This window comes from Myodes glareolus, chromosome 5 (genome assembly GCF_982192425.1).
Source record: "Myodes glareolus chromosome 5, mMyoGla1.1, whole genome shotgun sequence".
NCBI lineage: Eukaryota > Metazoa > Chordata > Mammalia > Rodentia > Cricetidae > Myodes > Myodes glareolus.
Window position 1 is genome coordinate 54948879 of NC_142030.1, and position 20470 is coordinate 54969348.

Consider the following 20470-nt stretch of genomic DNA (forward strand, 5'->3'; position numbering starts at 1 on the left):
TGATTGTGGTCTTTATCACAGCAACAGGAAGCAAACTAAGACTTGAAGGAGTATTAGATCCATTATACACAAAGAGTGTTTAGAAATTCATAAAGTAAATAGAAATGAAAGGTGAGCAATATAATTAGGTCCTTTTCTGAGGAGTAATTTAACTGATTAAAAAGGTAAGGCAGGGAGTTGCTTAATGGGGATAAGGAAAGATGTCTGCAGTGGTATGTGGTTTGAGTAAATATACATTCCTTTTGTATTTTAAATGAGATTATCTTTTTAAAGAATCATCATATGCTAATAATAGTTATTATATAAACAAATACCACCATGCCAAAACAGATGGGAGCAAGGGGCACGATGAGATTCCATAGGAAAGTATCATGACACTTCCTGTAAGCCACTTGACCATGGTCACAGGAGACCGCCAAGTCTTAGCCACCTTCTTTCTCTCTTGTTCTTGCACTCACTGGCCTCAGGAGCCTCCAAGCAGCATAAAATCAGACTGTTCTAGACCCACCAAGAACAACGGGGCAAAAGAATAGATGCAGGTTTATTTTTAAAAGGCAAAATATGTAGGAGATAGGAAAAAAAGAAGGCTATACTTTGTATTAGCTGGGCTTGGTGGCATACACCTTTAATCTGCATTCAAGAGGCAGAGACCGGTGGAACTGGATCTCTGAGTTCAAGGCTGGCTTGGCCTTCAAAGAGAGTTCTAAGGCAGCTAGAGCTACACAGAGAAACCCTGTCTCAGAAAAAGAAAATTAGGCTGTATACTGTATATTAATTAATAAAATGCAAGCAGGGCTTAGAGAAGCCCCTGGAGCACTTCACACCAGGAGCCCGCTGGCCTACTTCACTAACAGCGAGAATGAGTTCATGGTGTCACCTGTAAACATATTTCTACGTTGACTCTGGAGCCAAACGTGGTGCTGACAGCTCAATAGAAAAAAAAAACAAATAGAAAGATATTAATAGATAATGTGACTTCCCTGAAGTATCAGAAGTGGTTAAGAATTATCAGAAGATACCTTCGGATTGTTTTGGTGGTGCTTACAGACAACCACAGGGCTTTGTAGGCACTAGGCAAGCATTTGCAAGCTAAGCTGTACCCAACCAGAGTGAGCTCTTTCCCACACACACAAAGAATCTTTGGAAAATTAATAGTGAGTGATCAGATATTAAAGTAGTGCCAATTTTCTTTGTTATGGGTATTTGCAGTTTTAAAAGCATCTTTAGGGATGTGGAGAGATGGCTCAGTAGCTAAGAGCCCTGACTACTCTTCCTGAGGAGATGAGTTCGATTCCCGACAATTGTATGGCAGCTCACAACTGTCTGTAACTGCAGTCCTAAAGGATCCAATGCCCTTGTTTGGTCTCCTGGGCACCAGGCATGCCCATGGTTTACAGACAAGCATGCAGGCTAAACAGTTATACGCATAAACTAAATAAATAGAATGTTTTAAAAGAGGCGTTATTGTTTGACACCTCAGTAGTAGTGCCTTGCTGCTGATCTGGGAACTTAATTGTTGTGTGTTCTTGAGCTTTCAGAGCCAAATGTAGAAATCACTGAAGAGCAAACGAATTAAACCTGCAGTCTCATAAGAGACCATCAATCTTGTCTCTTTTTTTAATCCCCCTCCCAAAGCAAGAAGTGATGGAGAAGACTGAAGTCTACAGAGATTCTTTGGATTCCTTGCCTTCCTGTCAGCTGGAGGTGCAGTTATATCAAAAGAAAATACAGGACCTTGCAGATAACAGGGAGAAGCTAAGCAGTATCTTAAAGGAGGTTTGTACTGGGTGGTGTTTCTGCCGTTATTATGTGATGGGCAGACAGCTTTGGATGCACTTTCACTTTTCGTTACTGTCTTCCTGAAGACAAGCTAGCCTTTCTGTAGTCTGGTGTGTGCTGAGGAGTAAGCCGCTTTCCCCTACATATCAGGATGGCACTTCAGATGAGATGAATAACAAATTAATATAGCACAGGTTGGTATGTGTTTGGAATAGAGTAATGAATGTTTTAGCTTGTCCTAATAGATGTAATCACTTATCGTCAGTGGCATAGAGTCCACCTTAGTTCCCATCACTGCACCTGTGAATTGAGATGCCCAGCTTACAGCAGCATTCTCCATCCTGGATACTGAGAGGCAGCTCTGCCATTCCAGTTTCTCCGATGTTTGAGATCATTTTCACATCTTAGTCCAGGCCACTCCCTGGACCACTAACATTGCAGTAAAAGTTGGTTGTTTTTGACAGAAGTGCGGGAGCTAGGAGGTTTCCTTTGCCTAGCACATTGTCCGATCCACCATCTGGGGCCACAGGACAGATCTGCTTTTGGTTCTGAGGTCTGCCTCTGCCCTTCATTCTTCTACCATCTTGGTTCCTATGCCAGTACTCAGCTGTAGGGTCTGGCTGTTGTGTGCCTGTCCCTCATCAGTTCTGGCAGACAGCAGAGGCAACTCTTCTCTGCTCCCTGGGCTCCTTCCGCTTGCACAGCCGTGGTTTTCTGTTGAGCTTTCAGAGCCTGAAGACTTGCTCCAGTTCAAAACTGTGTTATTTTAGCTCACCCTCAGAAAACCTTTTGTTTTCTTTGTAAGTCCTGTTTGCTTGTGTTAACTTTAAATATGCTTCATAAAACAGAGCCTAAACTTGGAGGACCAGATTGAAAGTGATTCATCAGAACTAAAGAAGCTGAAGACTGAAGAAAATTCCCTCAAAAGGCTGGGTATTGTAAAGAAGGAGAAGCTGGCCACCACGCGCTTCCGAATCAACAAGAAGCAGGAGGACGTAAAGCAGTACAAGCAGACAGTAATCGAGTACGGGCCTGATGCAGGACAGGGGCTTAGGACGCACAAGGAAAGCCGAGAGGCTTTCAAAGTAAAGAATTCTGCTTCCAGTGACTATGATGTTATAATTCTGTCCGGGTTCTTTCGCTTGTTTGGTGTTTTTCTGCTTGTTTGCGGCTTTTTGACGCACACACTTCCACTTCCTTTGTGTTCATCTTTGAAGGAGTTGTGGTACTCGTATTCATGTCAGTGTGTTTGAGGCATAGTAATCTAGAGTTACATTAGGAAAAGAAATCTTAATATTATTCAGGTAAAAATTAATACTTTGTTAATTTCTTCTGCTTGTATGTTGAGGTATTTCACCACTAGAGTCTTCTCGTGAGTCCCAGGAATGCATTCAGCATGCACGCCACAGGGATGTTTGCGGTGTCACCCGCTAGTCCTTAAACGTGGCACTGGGACCGAGTGTTTTCGTGCAGATGAAAGGAAAAGACAGAACCTAGGGATTGTGTATTCATTGCCAAATGTGCAGAAAGTTCTACTGACCTGCATTTGCACTAATGGTGCATGGATGTGCACCCCGAGGCACTGTAGCCGAGCCTTCATCTGGTGGAGCACTTGCTGGGAATGTGCCAGGCTCTGACTTTTATCTCTAGCTCTACAAAATACGGAAACAGAACAGCTCTCGAATGAAGTAGTTCCATACACCATTGTGTAACTATAGTGTGCCACACTGTGGGGGATTTGTGGGATTTGTCTGCTTGCTTTTATATCTGGAAGGGTTCTAGGCTTGTTGAGCAAGTACTGACGCATGACGCTCTGAGTTCATTATTAGAGTCTTCGGTTTTTTTAAAATGCTTTAGAGAAGTTATGTTGGTGTTTCTGTTCCCCTTTAGAGACTGCAATAAAGTTCAAGATAAAAGAGGTGCTGTCTGTGAGCAAGTAACCACCATTACTCTGGAAATCCAGAAGATTAAATCTGGGACTCAGCAGCTGAAAGATAGTGCGAAAAGGGAGAAACTGAAGTCTCAGGTGCGTGCTCCTAGGACAGAGAGTCCAGAGGTTAAAACGTAAATGATGTCACTTATGACAGGGTTTTGAGTTCTCTGGAGCGGAACTTGACCCCGTGGGTCTTTTGTGCAGCACTCTGGATACCAGTTCTGCAGATGCGCGTCTCTATGCCTTTTCTCTTAGCTGCCTTTCAGCACGTCACAGAATAGAAGCACAGTTCTCAAGTCCTAAGTACACAGACTTTCCCCATGACTTTTAAATTCAGTTTACCAAAAGCTACCCCAAGTAGTGCAGCTCTTCATTCATAGTCTCAGGCCTCCTTCTTTGTTCTACTCCGTCTTCCCGCTTCTGTAGCGCCTGGTATGTGACAGCCAGGCTCTCGCTGCCACTCTCAGCCACTGTCCATACATACAGTCTGCAAAGATTCTAATACAAAAGAGACTTGAGGAGAAACTTCATCCGACTTTCTTAAGGAAACCAGAGACTGCTGTCACCTGTTCAAGGTGTAGAGAATCAGCTGCTTATTAGCAGCTTAGAAGTAACACCTGGCTCAAATTTGAACTTGGTTAGTCACAAAAGATGCCCAACCTACCTTACCTGTTGTCTCTGTGCATGTGTGTCTCACCAGTTTATTAGATGTTCCCTGGCAATACCTGTTGTTCTTTAAACCTTAGCATGTTGTGTGAAACCATTCCTAGAATGGCCCTGGGTATAGTCTGCTTTCCATAAATATTTACACAGTTGAAAGGGCACTGAGCACTGTGTCTTAAAACTAGCTGTGTTAGAATTCAGTGAGGGATTTTGAAATGACCAAGTCCTCTCCCAAATACATTAAATTAGAATCTCAACAATGGGTCCCATGTCTTAATTGAATTGTCTGTTTATCTCTAGCATAGGATGGCACTTGAGAGCCACTGACGGGCTCTGTGTAATTGTGACTGTTTTATGTGGATGGAGCTCATAACCACACAAGCTGTTCTAGTACAGCTGTAGTTGTTAAAATGTTATTTCCCATTCTGAATTTAAAATATTCAGTGTCTGTACTCTGGCACACTCAGCCCTTCCTTCTGGAATAATCTATACTGTGCTTTGTTGACTGGCTCATAAGATGGGAACCCTGTTTCCTTCCGTCTTCTCTCCTTTGGGTGTAGCAGCCTCAGCTGTCCAGCCGCTCTTCACATGCTTCATTTTCAGACTGATCGTATCCTGTTTATTGTTAGTATTTCTTACCTGTCGTTATTCAAAGTGTAGAACCTCGTTCTTACCACGGTCTTCCCAATCAGTGCTGTGGCCCCAGAAGCTTCTGTTTACAAAGCCTTGGGGGATGGGTTGTCAGCAGTCGTGTCTCGCCTTCTGACTTCAGACTATGGTCAGAGACTCCTTCTTCAGGTGCAGCTCTGCTGGGTTGTTCCTTTCACCATAGTATACAACGATGAAATGTTTGCTCTCAATTCAAGAGCTTATTGTTAGATTTTGTAGGCTTACTTGTCTTTCTCTCAACCTAGATTCTCTGTTTAAATCTCGTCTATACCAATTATGTCTCACTGTGTGGTGCTGGGAGCAAATTCGGGCAGCATGCCTTCTTCTCCAGGATGGAAGAGACTCTGGCTGCATTGTACCTCTCCTCCAGAGCGTGCAGCGTTACCAGAGCTCCAGGCACGGCCATTCAGCTTTCTATGTTGTCCTTCCTTTACCCAGTCCGCTGACGTCCATTTGTTCCTCAGCAGCCCAAGAGTGACTATGAATACATGGATGAACTCAAGTTCATTTGCTCAGAGAATTCTCCAGTTCTTTTATAGTCACCCTTCACGAAGATGCAGCATGCACAGGTTGTCAAAGTGGTCTTCACTCAGGGCTGCTGGACCCCAGTTGTCACTGACCCTGCTTTAAATGTCCCCTCACATCGGTAGTTCACCTGCTTCTAGCGTCTTGTCCCTCTTCCATTTGAGCAGCAAATCTGTTTCCTGTTCCAGTCAGTCACAGCAAAAATGATGTAGAGTTCAAAATCTTTCCCATCTGTCCTCTTCTTCCCCTTCCCCCACTTAATCTCTCTGTTCAATGTCTTCATAAATTTCTTTTAGAATATTTGAGATATTTCTAAGATGATATAATTTCTTATATTTCTCATCATCATTTTATATCACAAAGGATTAACTCATGTTGAAATTCTGTGGGGATAACCCTGGCCTTCAGACTCATAAAGTTAATTTCATGATTTCTTTTCCTCAGTGATACTTTTCATTTTATTCACACATTCGTAACATAATTTTATGTCTCACAAATTGTCGCAAAATGCTAACTTCCTTCCTTGACTCTAATTTTGCTATTTTAAATCTGTACTGAATACTAAGTAGTGCCAATTTTATCTTTGTAAAGTAACTTTTTAATAGTGTACTTTCTTGTTAAATCAGGGCCTCCCTATTTTCCTATAGTTTATGGATTCATTTATAATGAATGGATTACTTAAAATTTCTAGTCAATATCTTCATAAATAGCATATGTACCTACTAGGTGTCAGGTCCCACTTGGCTCAGGAGTCAAGTTGAGACAGCAAAGTTCTGACCCCTGCCTCTAAGACTTTAGGTAAGCAGATCATTCCCATCATTTAAGGTCCAATAGAAATGATGCCTGACTTCATGTTATACTACAGTGTCAGGAACAAAACCAGTGTGGAACTGTCAAAGACATATAGATGGGCAGACAGAATAGATGATCGAGACACAAAACCATGTAGCAAGAGCCAGCTGGCTTTTGTTTTTGTTCTTTACAAAGGTGCCACAGATTGTTATTAAAGAAAAGTCAGCTACAGTTACAAATGGTGCATGGGAAACTAGATCCGTTCCTCTCACCCTGCGCCAAAAACAAACTCCAAACACCGTAATAAAAGATAGGAAATCCTGAAACTGCTGAAGGAAGCACTAGGAAAAATTCCTTATGATACAGGCCTAGGCCTTTTTGCTTAGGATTCTTCTTGCTCAGGAGTAAGACTGACTGTCCACAAATCCCACCTTGTGAAGTCAGAAGTCTTCCACAGAGCAGAGGGAATTGTCCACCAAATGAAACACAGCCTGCAGAAAGAGATAAACTTGTTACCTGTATACTGTACAGAAGACATAGCGCGTATGAGGAATTTAAAATACTAAAGAAGAAAACAAACACCCATAGGCCAAGAAACCAAAATACGAATAGCTAGTAAATATTTTCAAAAATGTTCAACATCGTTCACCATCAGGAAAATGCAAATTAAAATTGTGAGATTCCGTCTTATCCCAGTCAAAATGACCATCTTTAAGAAAATAATTGACACCAAATACTTGGAAGAGTGCAGGAGAAAGAACCCCTTTTTAAAATTACTTATTTATTTCATTATTATATGTGTGTGTACATGTCACAGCTTATGCTTGGAGATAGATCAGAGGACGGCCTGGTGGGGTTGGTTCCCTCTTGCACTGTAATGTGTTTTGAAGATCAAGCTCAGGTCACCAGGCTTGCATGAAAAGCACTTTACTGTTTTACTGGTCGGAAGGTTCTCTATCCGCTGTTCTTGGGCCTGTAACATGGTATAATTACTATGAAACCAGGGTGAGGGTGTCTCGGCTAAAAATAGAACTACCCTCTGTCCCAGATGGACACTCTTGTTCAAACAGCCTATTGCTGTGGTTGATACTTGTTTGTCCAATGTTTATGACTTCTCTGTTTAAGTCACCAAGGATCAACCTACAAAATAATGGATATTGAAAATGTGGTACAGGTACACTAAGGATTCTTATTCATCCATAAATAAAATGAAATTTGTAAGAAGATATATGTTCGTGGAAAATCTATATTAAGTGAGATGACCCAGTCCCAGGGAAACAAAAACCACATGTTCTAAGTTTTATATATGTATGTTCGTATAGAGTGGTTGAGTGTAGATACCAAGAACCAGAAAAGGGTCTATGAGAAGGCAAAAGGCTTTAAGGGAGAAGGTTATTAAGTAGGGAAATAGAACACATGTGATATGAGAGTGGAGGGGAGACACCAACAGTGGAGGTTTTCAGTAGGAGTGAGGGGAGTTGTCTAGGGGACAGGGAGGGGACAGAAGCAAGATCAACAAAAATGTGTTTGTGTGAGTTCATTAAAAATATAAAGTTTTATCTTCCATGTAACTTCCTCTGAGCCATCTATGTGTCTGGTTTCTGGCTTCTCATTTGCTGTGGACTTTTAATAGGTAGCCTAGTTCTGTGCTTCCCGCATGACACATGTGCATTGTGTGTTCATTGCGCTGTAGGTCAGATGTGTGGCCATACACTTGCATGAGCCTTGTTTCCAGTGCTCAGTACTTAGTGTAGTCTGTGTGTTGTGGGGTGGAGAGTGATTTCGTCCACATTATCTTATTCACAAGGTACTTGGAGAAAACGATCCAATACTATATTCGTGATCGATGAACAAAAATTCTTGTGGGATCAATGGTGATGCTGCGTATAAAAGTCTATGAATATTTTATAATTTTTAAATTCCTCAAATTTCAAAAATGAGATAATCAGGTCAACACTGTCTCGCATAGAGCATTGCTACAGTCATACTCTGCCCTGTAGCTACTAGGTAGGTAGGCACCGTGACCTTGAGCTTTTGACGTACGTCTAGTTTAATTGAAGGGCTAATGGAATTTTGAATATAACCTAAGTTCTTATGCATTTGAATAGTGGTATATGGCTGTTGCTTCTATGTTGAACAACACTTGGCTAGCCTTAGATTTTTCTTTGCATTCCCAGCCCTATGCTTTGACTTTAGAAGTATTTGAGTGTGCGGTAAGACTTTTTTATATGTGAGCTATTGTGAACTGGTGTAAATTTCCACTTGTGTATAGACTTTCATTGGCTATTCTAAACTACGTAGCATTTGAGAAGGCTATAACCCACCCGCATTAATGCCTACCTGTGTTTTTCCTTCAGGTGGGTGTGCTGCTGGATTTGGGCTTCCTGTTCTATTTATGGTAGCTCTATCTGTGTGACTAGTTCTTCCTTGGGACCATGTTTATTGTCAGGAAGAAAGCATTGCTTTGGTGTATTGAAGTGCTTGCCTGTGAATTTGCAGGTTGTGTTTTATTTTAGCCATACTTGGTTTTGATGGTTTCTCGAAGGTGATACCATTCTTCATGATGTACTCAGTGTTCTTGTCCATGGGAATGAACACATAGCCCAGGGGAGCTAGGAATATGAGTTGATCTGTAGCCATCCAATGTGATGATTATTTAGCATTCACTCAAGTTAGTCGCTAATTTATCTGGTCTTTCTTATAAGATTTAAGAAATAAAGCTTTTGGAAACTTTTCTTGATGGTTCATAGTCTATCATAGTTGTAATTTTAGAATTAACATGAATGACCCTTGAAATGTTTTTGCAATTCAGCGTTTGGCCTGGCTGTCACATGGAGTAATTCTTAGTCATTTGTCTTCAGGAAATCTTTGTAAACTTGAAAAGTGCCCTGGAGAAGTACCACGAGGGCATCGAGGCGACAAAGGAGGAGTATTGCTCTAGAATAGAAAGGAAGACGGCCGAGCTGAAGAAGAGGATGTTCAGAGTGCCGCCCTCGTCAGCACAGGCAGGCCTCCCATAAATGGCTGACCACCTTTTTGTCTCTGTTTATGTAGTTATTGTGATGCTAATAGAAGTGCCGGCTGTGTCAGCCAACTGACATGGCTACCGCAGCTTCCCGTCTGTCATTGGTGTTTTTTTATGTGATGCTGTGCTCCTTGTGTCTTTCTCTCGGTGCTGGGGAGAGAACTCGGGACCTTGCAAGCTACCCGGAACTGCTTCTCCAAGCTCCAGCATACCATGTATTATAGGCTTTTATTACAATTTAAGTAACTTGTACAGCTTTTGTGTCCCCCTCTTAATCTGTCTCTTTTTATACTAGTTGGAATAAAGAGGAATAGATACTTAAGTTTGCAATGCCTGTTGTTACTTTGTTGACATTGAATTGCCACATCGTTGAGCCTGCTTGTGCCCTCCACATCTAGAGTTCATGCTCCTTTGATTCTCACTCATCCAGCTCTAGCTAGACATTTTCTTTCTACCATGTAGGTAAAGAATTGTGGAGATGTCTGAAGATTTATACAGTTGAGCAAAAATTTGAACTGTGCTCTCTGGCACCAAAATTGGAATAGTTCTTTCTTGATATAGCACACTTTCTAATGTGAAAGAGTAAGTTTGATTATAGGGCTTCATTTCTTTATATGGTAGAAATAAGACAGTTGTGGACAGAAAATTCAAACTGGACCAAAATAATTTGTTGTCTTCTTTATCAATTGATTATCCTGAGGACTTTGATCAGTGACACAAGGATGCTTAGTCACACTGTGACCACATGCAGTATGCCTTGGCTGCTACAAGGATCTTAGCCATACTGTGACTGCATGCAGTATGATGTCTTGGCTCCTCCAGCTGTCCTGGCACAGTGCCATAGAGAACTCTCAGGATCCAAGGAACACTGTGAAGTTCTGAAAGGAAAAAAGCAAGTGGCCCTTGCTAGCAGGCACCCCCAAGTGTGAACTGCTAGCTCAGAGTAGTTCAGACTTTCAGCATTCAGCTGCTCTGCCTTCGTTCCAGTGATTTGTCCTTACCAAGCTGGGTAAAGTGCGTGCTGTTTTAAAACCACATATCATCTTGGCATGGTGGCACACACCTAGCGTCTCATCACTTAGGGAGCCAAGATAGGAAAATCACAAATATAGGGCCAAACTAGGCTATGCAGCAAGATACTGCCTTAGAAAATATGTACTAAAAAATAATAGGACATAAAATAAAGGTCGAAATACTTAATCGAATACAATTTTGAGAAATTGTACAGTATCCACTAAGCAAGATGTCTAATAATTGATATTGAAAAGCAAAATGAAGAGATTCTTTTGGTTGATGTGATTTTTCTTAAACACACATTGCAAAATGACTACTAAGGCTTTAGGATCAAGCTATGTCATAAGCAGAACTGTTAAGCTGTCCTCGGGGAATGCTGGACCCCCTCCTGCCCACTGAGTCCAGTACACTTCCATGGGCTTGCGTCCTTCTCCCCATGGTTTATTACAACTAGACTTGGTTCTGTTGGAAAGCATTCATCTTCCAGCCTTAGACATAATACTTTTTAAAAATTAGATAATTTATTTTTATTGTTTTAAATTACGTCAATATGTACATTTGAGGTCACAGATTTCTGATATTTGGGACCTGGAGCTGCCAGTGTGGGTGCTGGGAACTAAACCCCGTAAGAGCAGTAAGGACTGTAGCCCACTGAGTCATCCCCCGTCCTTAAAATTTTAATTATACTTGTTTGTGTTTGTGGAGGGAGGTCATGTATGTACCACAGTGCACATGTGAAGGACAGCGTGCTGGCGTTGCTCTTTCCTCCCACCGTGTGAGACCAAGGAAGCGAACTCTGGTCATCAGGCTTGGTGGCAAGCCCCTCTGTGCTAAGCTGTCTCACTGGCCCACTTTGGGTTTTGTAGCTTTCAGTTTTTTCTATTTTCTCTAACATTTATGTTGTTTTATGTAGTTAGTGTCTTAGGCACTTTTTTACAAGCCTTTTCTGGAGGCTTGTGGCTTCTGTTTAGCATTTAAAATTTAGCTTATACCATTTATGTACTTGCTCATCACTTGAGTGTTTACTTAAGGAAGAAACCACGTGTGTGTGTGTGTGTGTGTGTGTGTGTGTGTGTGTGTGTGTGTGAGAGAGAGAGAGAGAGAGAGAGAGAGAGAGAGAGAGAGACCAAATAATACAGCCACTAAAGCACTCTGACGTTTCTTCCTACCAAATACATTTTCTAGTGACTGTCTTTAATCATTCCCTTTTGCCCCCAAACAGTTACAGTTTAATCAAAGGCCCTCATCACAATCTACTCAAATCCATTTGGCTCTACTGATTAAAGAATAAATTCTGAAATTTAGCGATTTTCCTCAAACCATCTTGAAAATGGCATCGTTGGAGTCCAACTGGTTTGTAGCATGGGAGTTGCATACCCCGACGAAGCAGGTGACGTCACGTGTCTGTGGCACGTGCTGCCCTGGTGGCAAAGGAAAGGCTGTGCACTCCTCTGCTCAGCTCCTTAGCTGGACGGAGAGCAAGTGTCTAATTTCACATTGAACTGACATATTTCAAGAAGCTAATCCATTTTGTGACAAAGCCAGGGGAGCTGAAATATGCACCTCGCAGGCTGAAGTTAATACATCGGATTTTAGTTTTAACGGGATGTTTCCTATTTTTAGTAAAAGCAGAAAAGTTTGATATGAAATTCCATTTCAAATTCAGGCCTGCCACCTTTTTCAATTAAGTCGGCATGCCCGCTCTGATTGAAATATGCTTCTCATCTTCCAACCCAGATTGCCACCAGGGGGCACAACACGGCTTGCATAACCAAGGCAAAAATAGCTGTGGGTTTTTAGGTTGGAAAGGCAAAAGCTGCAAGTTTTAAAGTGACAGCTCACAAACTGAGAGTGGCAGAGAGAACTTAGAATCTTCCTAGCGGAAACAGGGTCTAGATAATACCTAAAGTCTTTGAAGGTATTCATTCTGACCCTACGTTTATCTCTAAAATTTCCTAGGCTATTATAACCAGCTCAAGATTTTTAGCTCAGATTCTATGGGACTGTAAAAATTGAATTCTCCCGAAAGAAGAACTTGAGGCTCTCTGCCATGAGCGAGTCACTTATGGACTGAATATGGACCATTGTGGTATCTTTGTTGTTTTTTATTTTATTTCCGGTAATATCATCAACCTTTACCACCAAGAGCTTCTTCAAATCCTTCCTTTCTGCCAACATAAAAATGTCTCTAAAAGACTATTTGATCCTGTCCATACAGCTCTCTACACAAATCTTTGGTGCTAAGCCGTTTCAGGACAGGAGCTATAATCAGTTAAGGAGCAGTAGCTGTGGAGGCAGAGAATATGGTAGTGCCATCGTTCCCAAACTGAGTGTGTGCGGAATCTGCTTTTGTTAAACAGGCCACTCCCTCAGGTGTGGATCTCTGAAATTCTATAGTGTCAAACTCCCCCACTGAAACATCTTTATTCTATAGTTAAAGTGATTGTAGTTTTCGTGTGTATGTGGGAGCATGTTCGTGTGTATGCACATGCTTGTGCAGGTGGGTGTTCACATATGTGCTTGTGGAAGCCAGAGGTCATTCTCCAGTGTCATTCCCCAGGAGGTGACCAACACATTCATCTAGTCTATCCTTCCTTCCTTCTTCCCTTCCTTCCTCCCTCCTTCCCTCCCGTTTCTTCCCTCCCTTCCTTCATTTCTTTCCTTTCTTCTGTCCCTCCCTTTTTCCCTTCCTCCCTCCCTTCTTTCCTTCCTTCCTTTCTTTAAACATAGGCTCTGGAGATCCAAATCCAGGTCCTCACTAAGGACATTTTACTGCCTGAGTCATGCCCCCAGCCCCAGAGTGGCTTTAATAATTATCCTTGGGGATTGCTTTAAAAAGTCCCTATGTGGTTGTAGTTAGGAGCCTAGACTGCAGTCTTCACACTCCTTCTTAGTAAGACTGTAACAGCAAATATGTCCTAAGCACTGAAGGATTGAGGAGCTTTAGGGAAGTAACTGTCAGAGAGCTAACATCCGACAACAGCCAATTCTGTTGTCAAATCAACAAAATCAAACTTCCTCGGTATCTCTGAGAGCCAGTTTCACCTTGGTATCAATGGCCCCTCCTCCATCACAAACCTTTAACACCTGGACCTAGATGAATGCATAAGTGTGTGCTGGCTTAAAGAATCTAGTCTGCATGGCCCACATTGACATGGATCCCAAAGCAGCTAATTCGTTGGGCCCGGGTGGGGGGTAGTTTTGTATTTTTAATACAAAGAACTAAGAAAACAGATGTTTTATTTCACCAAGGCAGGTAATCTCACAAAGGAGGTGATGCCGCAGATGGCAAACTTCATTTTGCTCCACAGGGTGTCGCTTTTGACTCTTTCTCAGGTGAGCCTAAGTGTGAGGATTGCAAGATCTTCCCAACCGAATCTTCAAACCTTCCCATTCATTAGCATCACTTAAGACCCCCAGAGGGCCTGAGTCAGTAGGTCCAGAGTTTGTATTTGTGGGCTCCAGAGTTTCTATTGCATTCAGGTTTTCCCCAGGTAAATCGGCTGGCTGGGGGGATCCCCCATGAGAACAGCACCATGCCAGAGAAGCATCCTGGCTGGGGCGGAAGTATCCTCAAATTCTGATATGCTTCCAAGCCACCTGAAATCTGGAATCCCCCATTTCTAAAACATTCCCGATGTTGCTAGAAGATAGCTGGGGTTTGGAGTAGCCTGGTGTGGTCCTCATTACCTCCTGCCATGGATCCTACGTTTGTGTCTTCAACTTCTCTGCCCTGTAAGACCAAGCATGCCTGTAAAATGGCACAGGAACAATTATGATGAGTGATTCAGAACAACTAGGGCGAGTGGACTGCTCTCCTGCACGCTTCCGTTACCACTGCGACTGATTAGCTTCAAGCACTGAGACCCAGACATCACTCAGGTCCTCTTTCCATTCGTAGACCTCAGGAGTCTTTCCGTCAAAAGGCTCTTGCAAGGGTTAAATCAGATGATAAAATAAACTACCTCTTACTCCGTAAATGACTGCCATTGCTAGTAAAACCCAAGAAACAGGGGTGGCAGAAATAGCTGTGGCAGCCGTTACGTGAGCTTCTGCATTGGAAATACAGCATACACGACCGTGACCTCCCTGTAGGGCCACTAATGCTCATTTGCTGCTGTCTGGGATGTCACCAGGCGAAGGATGAAGGACTCGGGAAGGACTGCCACGCTGTTTAAGGCTCCTGCTATAGGGAAAGCTACAGAGGCGTTGTCTTTACCAAAGCTCTCAGAGAACAGGTGAATTTTATCAGGCAGTCAAATTCCTCCTTTGGTTATCAAGATCAAGGTGACTTCATCAGTGCTCTTAAGGTGGTGGGACTTAGTGTGTAAATAGAAACAAAACTCAAACAAAATAATAAAGGAAGAAAATTTCCATATTCGAAGGTATGTTAGGTGTCCCTTCCTGGGTTCTCCCATTCTTTTCTCTCATTTTCTTGGTGATCCCCCACCACCACCACCACAGGACAGGGTCTCTCTGTGTAGCCTTGGTTGTCCTGGAACTCCTTCTGTAAACCAGGCTGACCTTGAACTCAGAGACCCACCTGATTCTGCCTCCCAAGTGCTGGGATTAAAGGCGTGCACCACCTCCGCCCCGGCTACTTTTCTGTTTTTCTTAAATGGGTTCTTTTATTTTTTTCTTCACTGCCCTGCAACACTTCAAAGACTCCGTGAATCCAAATACCACTGATCTTCATTTCTGCCCAAATCCCTGTATTAGTGATCCATTCTTGTATAACAAACCATTCCAACTTTTAGCTGCTTAAAATAAAAATACGTCCTTTATTATGCAGAATTTTTGAGGAAAAAAGAAGCCAGGAGCAGCTAAGGCCTTGAATGTTCCCCTTTTCGGGGCACCCTTTCCTTCAGTCAGTGTAAACCTGAACAGCGGTTCTTTTCAGACAGACATGTGCCTCATACTAGGCTCCTTTTTGACCCATTCTTTCCTTGCCCGCTGTTGGGCTTCCTTTTCCTTGGGATGATTTAGGCCTGCTCTTCTCCACTCAGTGACTCGGAATACATTTACTAAGATTCTGCTATCCACAAGGGCCAGTTCTAATATATTAAAAATTGAGACCAAAAGATAATTCCTGGGACTGGAGAGTCAGCCCAGCCATCAAGGGTGCAGTTTGAATCTCAACACCGTCTAACTACCTGTGCAAGATCCCACGTGTGCCTGTAACCCCAGCCCTGGGCCAGGTAAAAAGATAGGAGGATTGCTGGAGCTTGCTTGTTAGTAGTTAAAAAAAAAAAAAAAAAGATTCAAGCCCCAGATTTGTGGAGAGACATTTCATCTAAGGAATGAGGAGGGAAGTGATAGCAGAAACTGAGGCCTCTCTTATCGTCTCAGATCATGCTCAGTGTGTGCCACATGCACACATGAGCATAGACCATGCATACATGAATCCCACATGAATACACACATGCATAACAGATTGACAGTTGTAGTGACATATATAGATATGTAGAAGATAGATAGATAGATAGATGATTGATAGATAGATATAATCCCTTCTGTCAAGAAGTATCTACAGACACTGTCAACACTTCAAAGACTCCATGAATCCAAAATACTACTGGCCTTCATTTCTGCCCAAATCCCTGTATTAGTGATCCATTCTTGTATAACAAACCTTTCCAACTCTTGGCTGCTTAAAATAAAAATATTTTTTTATTATGCAGAATTTTTGAGGATAAAAGAAGCCAGGAGCAGTTTAGTGGGGTACGTGCTGGCGTAGGGGCTTTCATGAGGTGGTAGCCAGTCTGCCTGCCAGGACTTCAGGTCCCTGAGAGCTTGATGAGAGCTGGGGGCTCTGCTCCTGAGATGACTCAATCAAGTGGCTTTGGCAAAGGTCTCCATTCCGGTGAGCACTGCTGGAAAGCCTTGGTTACTTACCACCCAGGCTTCCTAGGGGAGCTAGATGTGGCAGCTGTCTGTTCCCGGAGCAATGGCTGGCTATATATAAAATAGAGAGATACAAAACAGAGAGTGAAAGAGCAGGAGAGAGAGAGAGTGGTTGAGACGGCAAACTGCAGCTGCCTCTTCTGTCACCTGATCTCAGAAGTGATCTGCCATTGCTTCCAGAAGTTCTTGCTGATCACATACCCATCCCTAGTGCCGTGCGGGAGGGAGCCATGCAAAGGCGTGGTTTCTTCACTGGTCTACTTTTGTTGTTGCTGTAACAAAATATTTGAGGGTAGGTCAATTATATTAAAAAAAAAAAAACAGGTTTAATTTTGCACACAGTCCTGGGAGTTCTAACAGGGTAGCACTGGCACCCTTCCAAAAGGTGGTATCCCAAATAACCCAGTCACCTGCCACCTGTCAACATTGCTATACTGGGGACCACACTTCCAGTATGACTCCTATGGGGACACAATCAAGCCATTTCTCAACCTTAGCAATTATTGAGAGGTTAAATCCTTCAGGATCTGCCTGTGGGGTTGGCTACTGTCATCCCAATCCCTGTATTCGAGGTTCAGATCAGCACAATTCAGCCAGGATGATTCAGGGGGTTTTGCTCCTTTGATTGGCTCTTAGACTGATAAACACCCCAAGGCCCTGTGTAACCTGCTCATCTCAAGGCACGAGGTATCCAGTGCAAACTGCCTCCTCCTCGATTGGAAAGTTCTACCTGTGTGCCGCCATCACAGCAGAACATAGAAGAAGGCTCATTATCTCACGTGGAACAGATGGGAAACCTTGGCTCCAAGAAGCTCTTAGTGGCAACCAGTTGATTTACTTGCCTGGAAAACTAGACGCCTGCCAGTGCCCTCGTTAGCTCCACTCTCAACTTCTTCGCTGCCACTCAAGCGCCCAGAAACCCGGACCCGATCTTCTCGGATGGGATAGTTTCATCATTGGTTCAAGTATTTCTTAGGATCCTGTGGATTGCTTCCAAACAAGATCTTGCTCTTGATTTTTTAGTATGAAGCGAACAGACATTTGCTAACCGTATTTTCAGAATTTAGGAGCTCCTTGCTTGAACAGTGAGCCCACTGCAGTCGCAGAGATATAAATCCAAAAAGTTCAGAAAGTCCGGTTTGACTGCTTTGGCTCCTGCGTGAGAACAAATGTGGGTCTTCCCCACCTTCACTTCTACTGTGGCTTTCTGGGAGCCACTACCAATCTCCTTGCCAAATATATCTCGGCTGTCTGCAATTTTTCTTCAAGGATTTGAGACTAATACACGGTAGTTCCAATGATTTAATATCTGTGGACCATATTCACAACAGTTGACTTTCCTCCCAAAGGTGACTGCAGTAATAAAGAAGTTGGCCCGACAAGAGAGTCCTACTTCCCTCCACACGGGAGACACACAACCTCGGAGCCTTTGTAACCAGTAATTGTCCCATGAGGCTGGATGTTGTGGAATTGTGGCTGTAATGGACGAGGACTGGATATCACAGCCCAGATGTCTATGTAGTTTCTGTGAGCTTTTCCAAACTCCCTCAGCTATAATTCCTTGCTTTCTATTTTTCCAGAGCATACCATTTTATATATATATATATATATATATATATATATATATATATATATATATATATATTTCTAGTTAGAGGTGAGCTTTAGAGAGTTGAACATGGTGCCCAGCAGCCTTGTCTAGGAATGCCTATACTCTAGCTAAGAGCGGCACTTGAATTGCTGTACTAGCATACCACTGCCACCACCACCAGTTTGAGTGCAATAAAAACTGTGTAACATATGTAGCTTGTGATTGGCTAGTTGAATCGTGCTCCTGCAGGAAACCAGAATGGCAAACAGACTCTTTAGTTTGATGTTTCTTAAATCTGGTTGGCGTAGTGATCAAAATCTTCACATATTGATTGAATTAAAAGATTTTTTCCATTTTCCTTCACAGATAGAATTATATTTCAGGAACATACAAGACGACTCCATTGTGGATAATAGTGACTTAGTCACATCTTATTACTTAAGAAAGAAACCATGAGGGCAACAAGACAGCTCAGAGGATACAAGTTCTTGCAATAAAGCCTAATGACTTGAGCTCAGTCGATGGTAGAGGGAAGAACCAACCCTTGAAAGCTGTCCTACACACACACAACGTGACACATATGTTCGCAAACGCACACACACATGTGCGCACACACACACACACACACACACACACACACACGGCCATGCATCTCTTAAAACATTATAATGCACTGGATTGTGAGCTCCATCAGGCAAGCTATTTGCTGTTAGGGACCGAGGGCCTCCTGTGATGCAATGCGCTTCCTGGGGCTTCCGCTGTGAGTCTCTCTTCTTCAGGCAACGTAAAATCTGGTAGAAGCGAGTACAGAAGATGACAAACCACATCCCATGGCCACACAGTCTGGTGTTGACGTTACAGGTAAAGCTTTTCTTGAACACGGCCACACTCATTTGCCTCTGTTTTCATCTGTGGCAGTCAATGTGCCAGAGCGGCATAGATGAGTGTCTGTGGCACAACCTCCTGGCCCACAAGTTGAGAAGTATTTACCGCTCGGCCCTTTGCCAAGGGAGCCTATGATTCATGCCTAGGAGATAAGGAAAGGCTAGTGGGAAGCACTTTGTGTGCGCATACACATTACCTAGAAAAAAAACTCATCCAATTTCTCTTCTGCCATTTTCTTAAGATCGGCCATTCATTTTGTAGCCCTTTGCCTAATTCTATCTTAAGAGAATAAATTACAAAATATACAGGACAATTAAAAACAACTTGAATTAATTTAGGGTACACATACTGCCATCAGCTCCTAAACACTGTCGTCATTCTGTCTTTAATCCACAGAAATGAATCTATTTTTGTAGGACCTTCTTCCCAAAATAGCTCCTCCTGGATCTCCAAGTGCTTGAACTGTCTCTGAGTTCTTTTGGGGCCCCTCCCCCATCCTTTCTTACGCAGTGACATCACTCTGTAAGTTTTACTTAGGGCTTCAGATAACACCGTGTGTTATTTACCTGGTTGTACTTTGTAGGAAATAATTGGGGTCGACAGAGAGAGACTAGGAGTGGCGTGCGCAAAGGGAGAGGGGGAAGTAATAAAACGGCCCTGCAAGCCCTGGCTAATTTATAACTTCTGCAGCTGCTGAAATGGCTTTTCAGTTTTGCACTCTGACATTTTTGCAGTTTTTCCATGTTCCTGCTGCTGTCCCAGAACCATAGATAAGAAACCCTCAAATCCTTGCTCTGTTCTGGAATAATGAAATTGGGAAAGAAAAGATCTTTTCCATCTTTTTAATGTTAAGAGGAGAGAGAGGAAAAAAAGCACCAGCTAGTCAGAAAGCCCAGCGGTTCAACAAATATTACTCATGTCACTGGTGAAAAGAAAAGGAGACTTGAATAGAAAAATGGAAAAGATGAACACAAGAGGCATTGTTTGCATATCAGAAAAATTAATCTACACAGGAAAGTGTAAGAGCCTGCAATTCAGAAAGCAAAGAATTAGGACAGCCCAGCTGAGAATAATTTTCTAGCCAGTTAATTTAATTGCATAAATCATTCCTTTGTTAGCAATAAAGAGATATAATTAAAATGAGATTGCCTCTAGTTTCTATTCTCTGGAAGCTAAAGGAATTGATTTTGGGCAACGCATTCTTCCAAATACCAGATCGGCAAATTGCATTTACCTTTTTTAGAAAAAGCTAAATTATTTTGTGATAATATCATGTTGAGTTTAATTAATTATAGATCTGCCATATGATCTTAAAGAAATTATTTATTTAGTGTCCATAGAACAGAAGTTTTCAATCATGCGAGCATCCCCTTTGGTAGATGGTTGTGGAGATTTTCACAAACAGGTCAGAAGTTTAACAGGCGGCTGTCAGGAGGGACTGGAATCAGCTTAACCGTTGTTTGGGGTTTTGGTTAGCTGTCCTTATGTAAAATAATATTTAAAAAGTGCTACTATTTGGTGTTGCATAATTTAACTGAACTCATTTAAATTGGCTTTTTCCTAAAATTGCTACTGGTAATTATTTGCTGTCTCTGAGCCCCTGGGATTTAAAGAGCCTATAATTGTGTATTAAATAGGGGGAAATCAGATCAAAGAGGAATGCAGACGTTCTTCTGCTACACAGCACAGG

The 20470-nt window shown here is 42.4% G+C and overlaps 1 protein-coding gene across 5 annotated transcripts in view; it reads left to right on the forward strand.

Moving 5' to 3' along the window:
- Nuf2 (NUF2 component of NDC80 kinetochore complex) overlaps positions 1-9708 on the forward strand; it is a 30589-nt gene extending 20881 nt beyond the window's left edge. For all 5 annotated transcript variants that reach the window (XM_048421107.3, XM_048421103.3, XM_048421109.3 and 2 more), the window contains 4 exons: positions 1636-1776; positions 2628-2803; positions 3670-3805; positions 9223-9708. In XM_048421107.3, coding sequence (XP_048277064.1) covers positions 1636-1776; positions 2628-2803; positions 3670-3805; positions 9223-9381 — 612 coding nt within the window. In that variant the 3' untranslated portion in view covers positions 9382-9708. The remainder of the gene's footprint in view (positions 1-1635; positions 1777-2627; positions 2804-3669; positions 3806-9222) is intronic.
- Positions 9709-20470: the final 10762 nt, after the last annotated feature.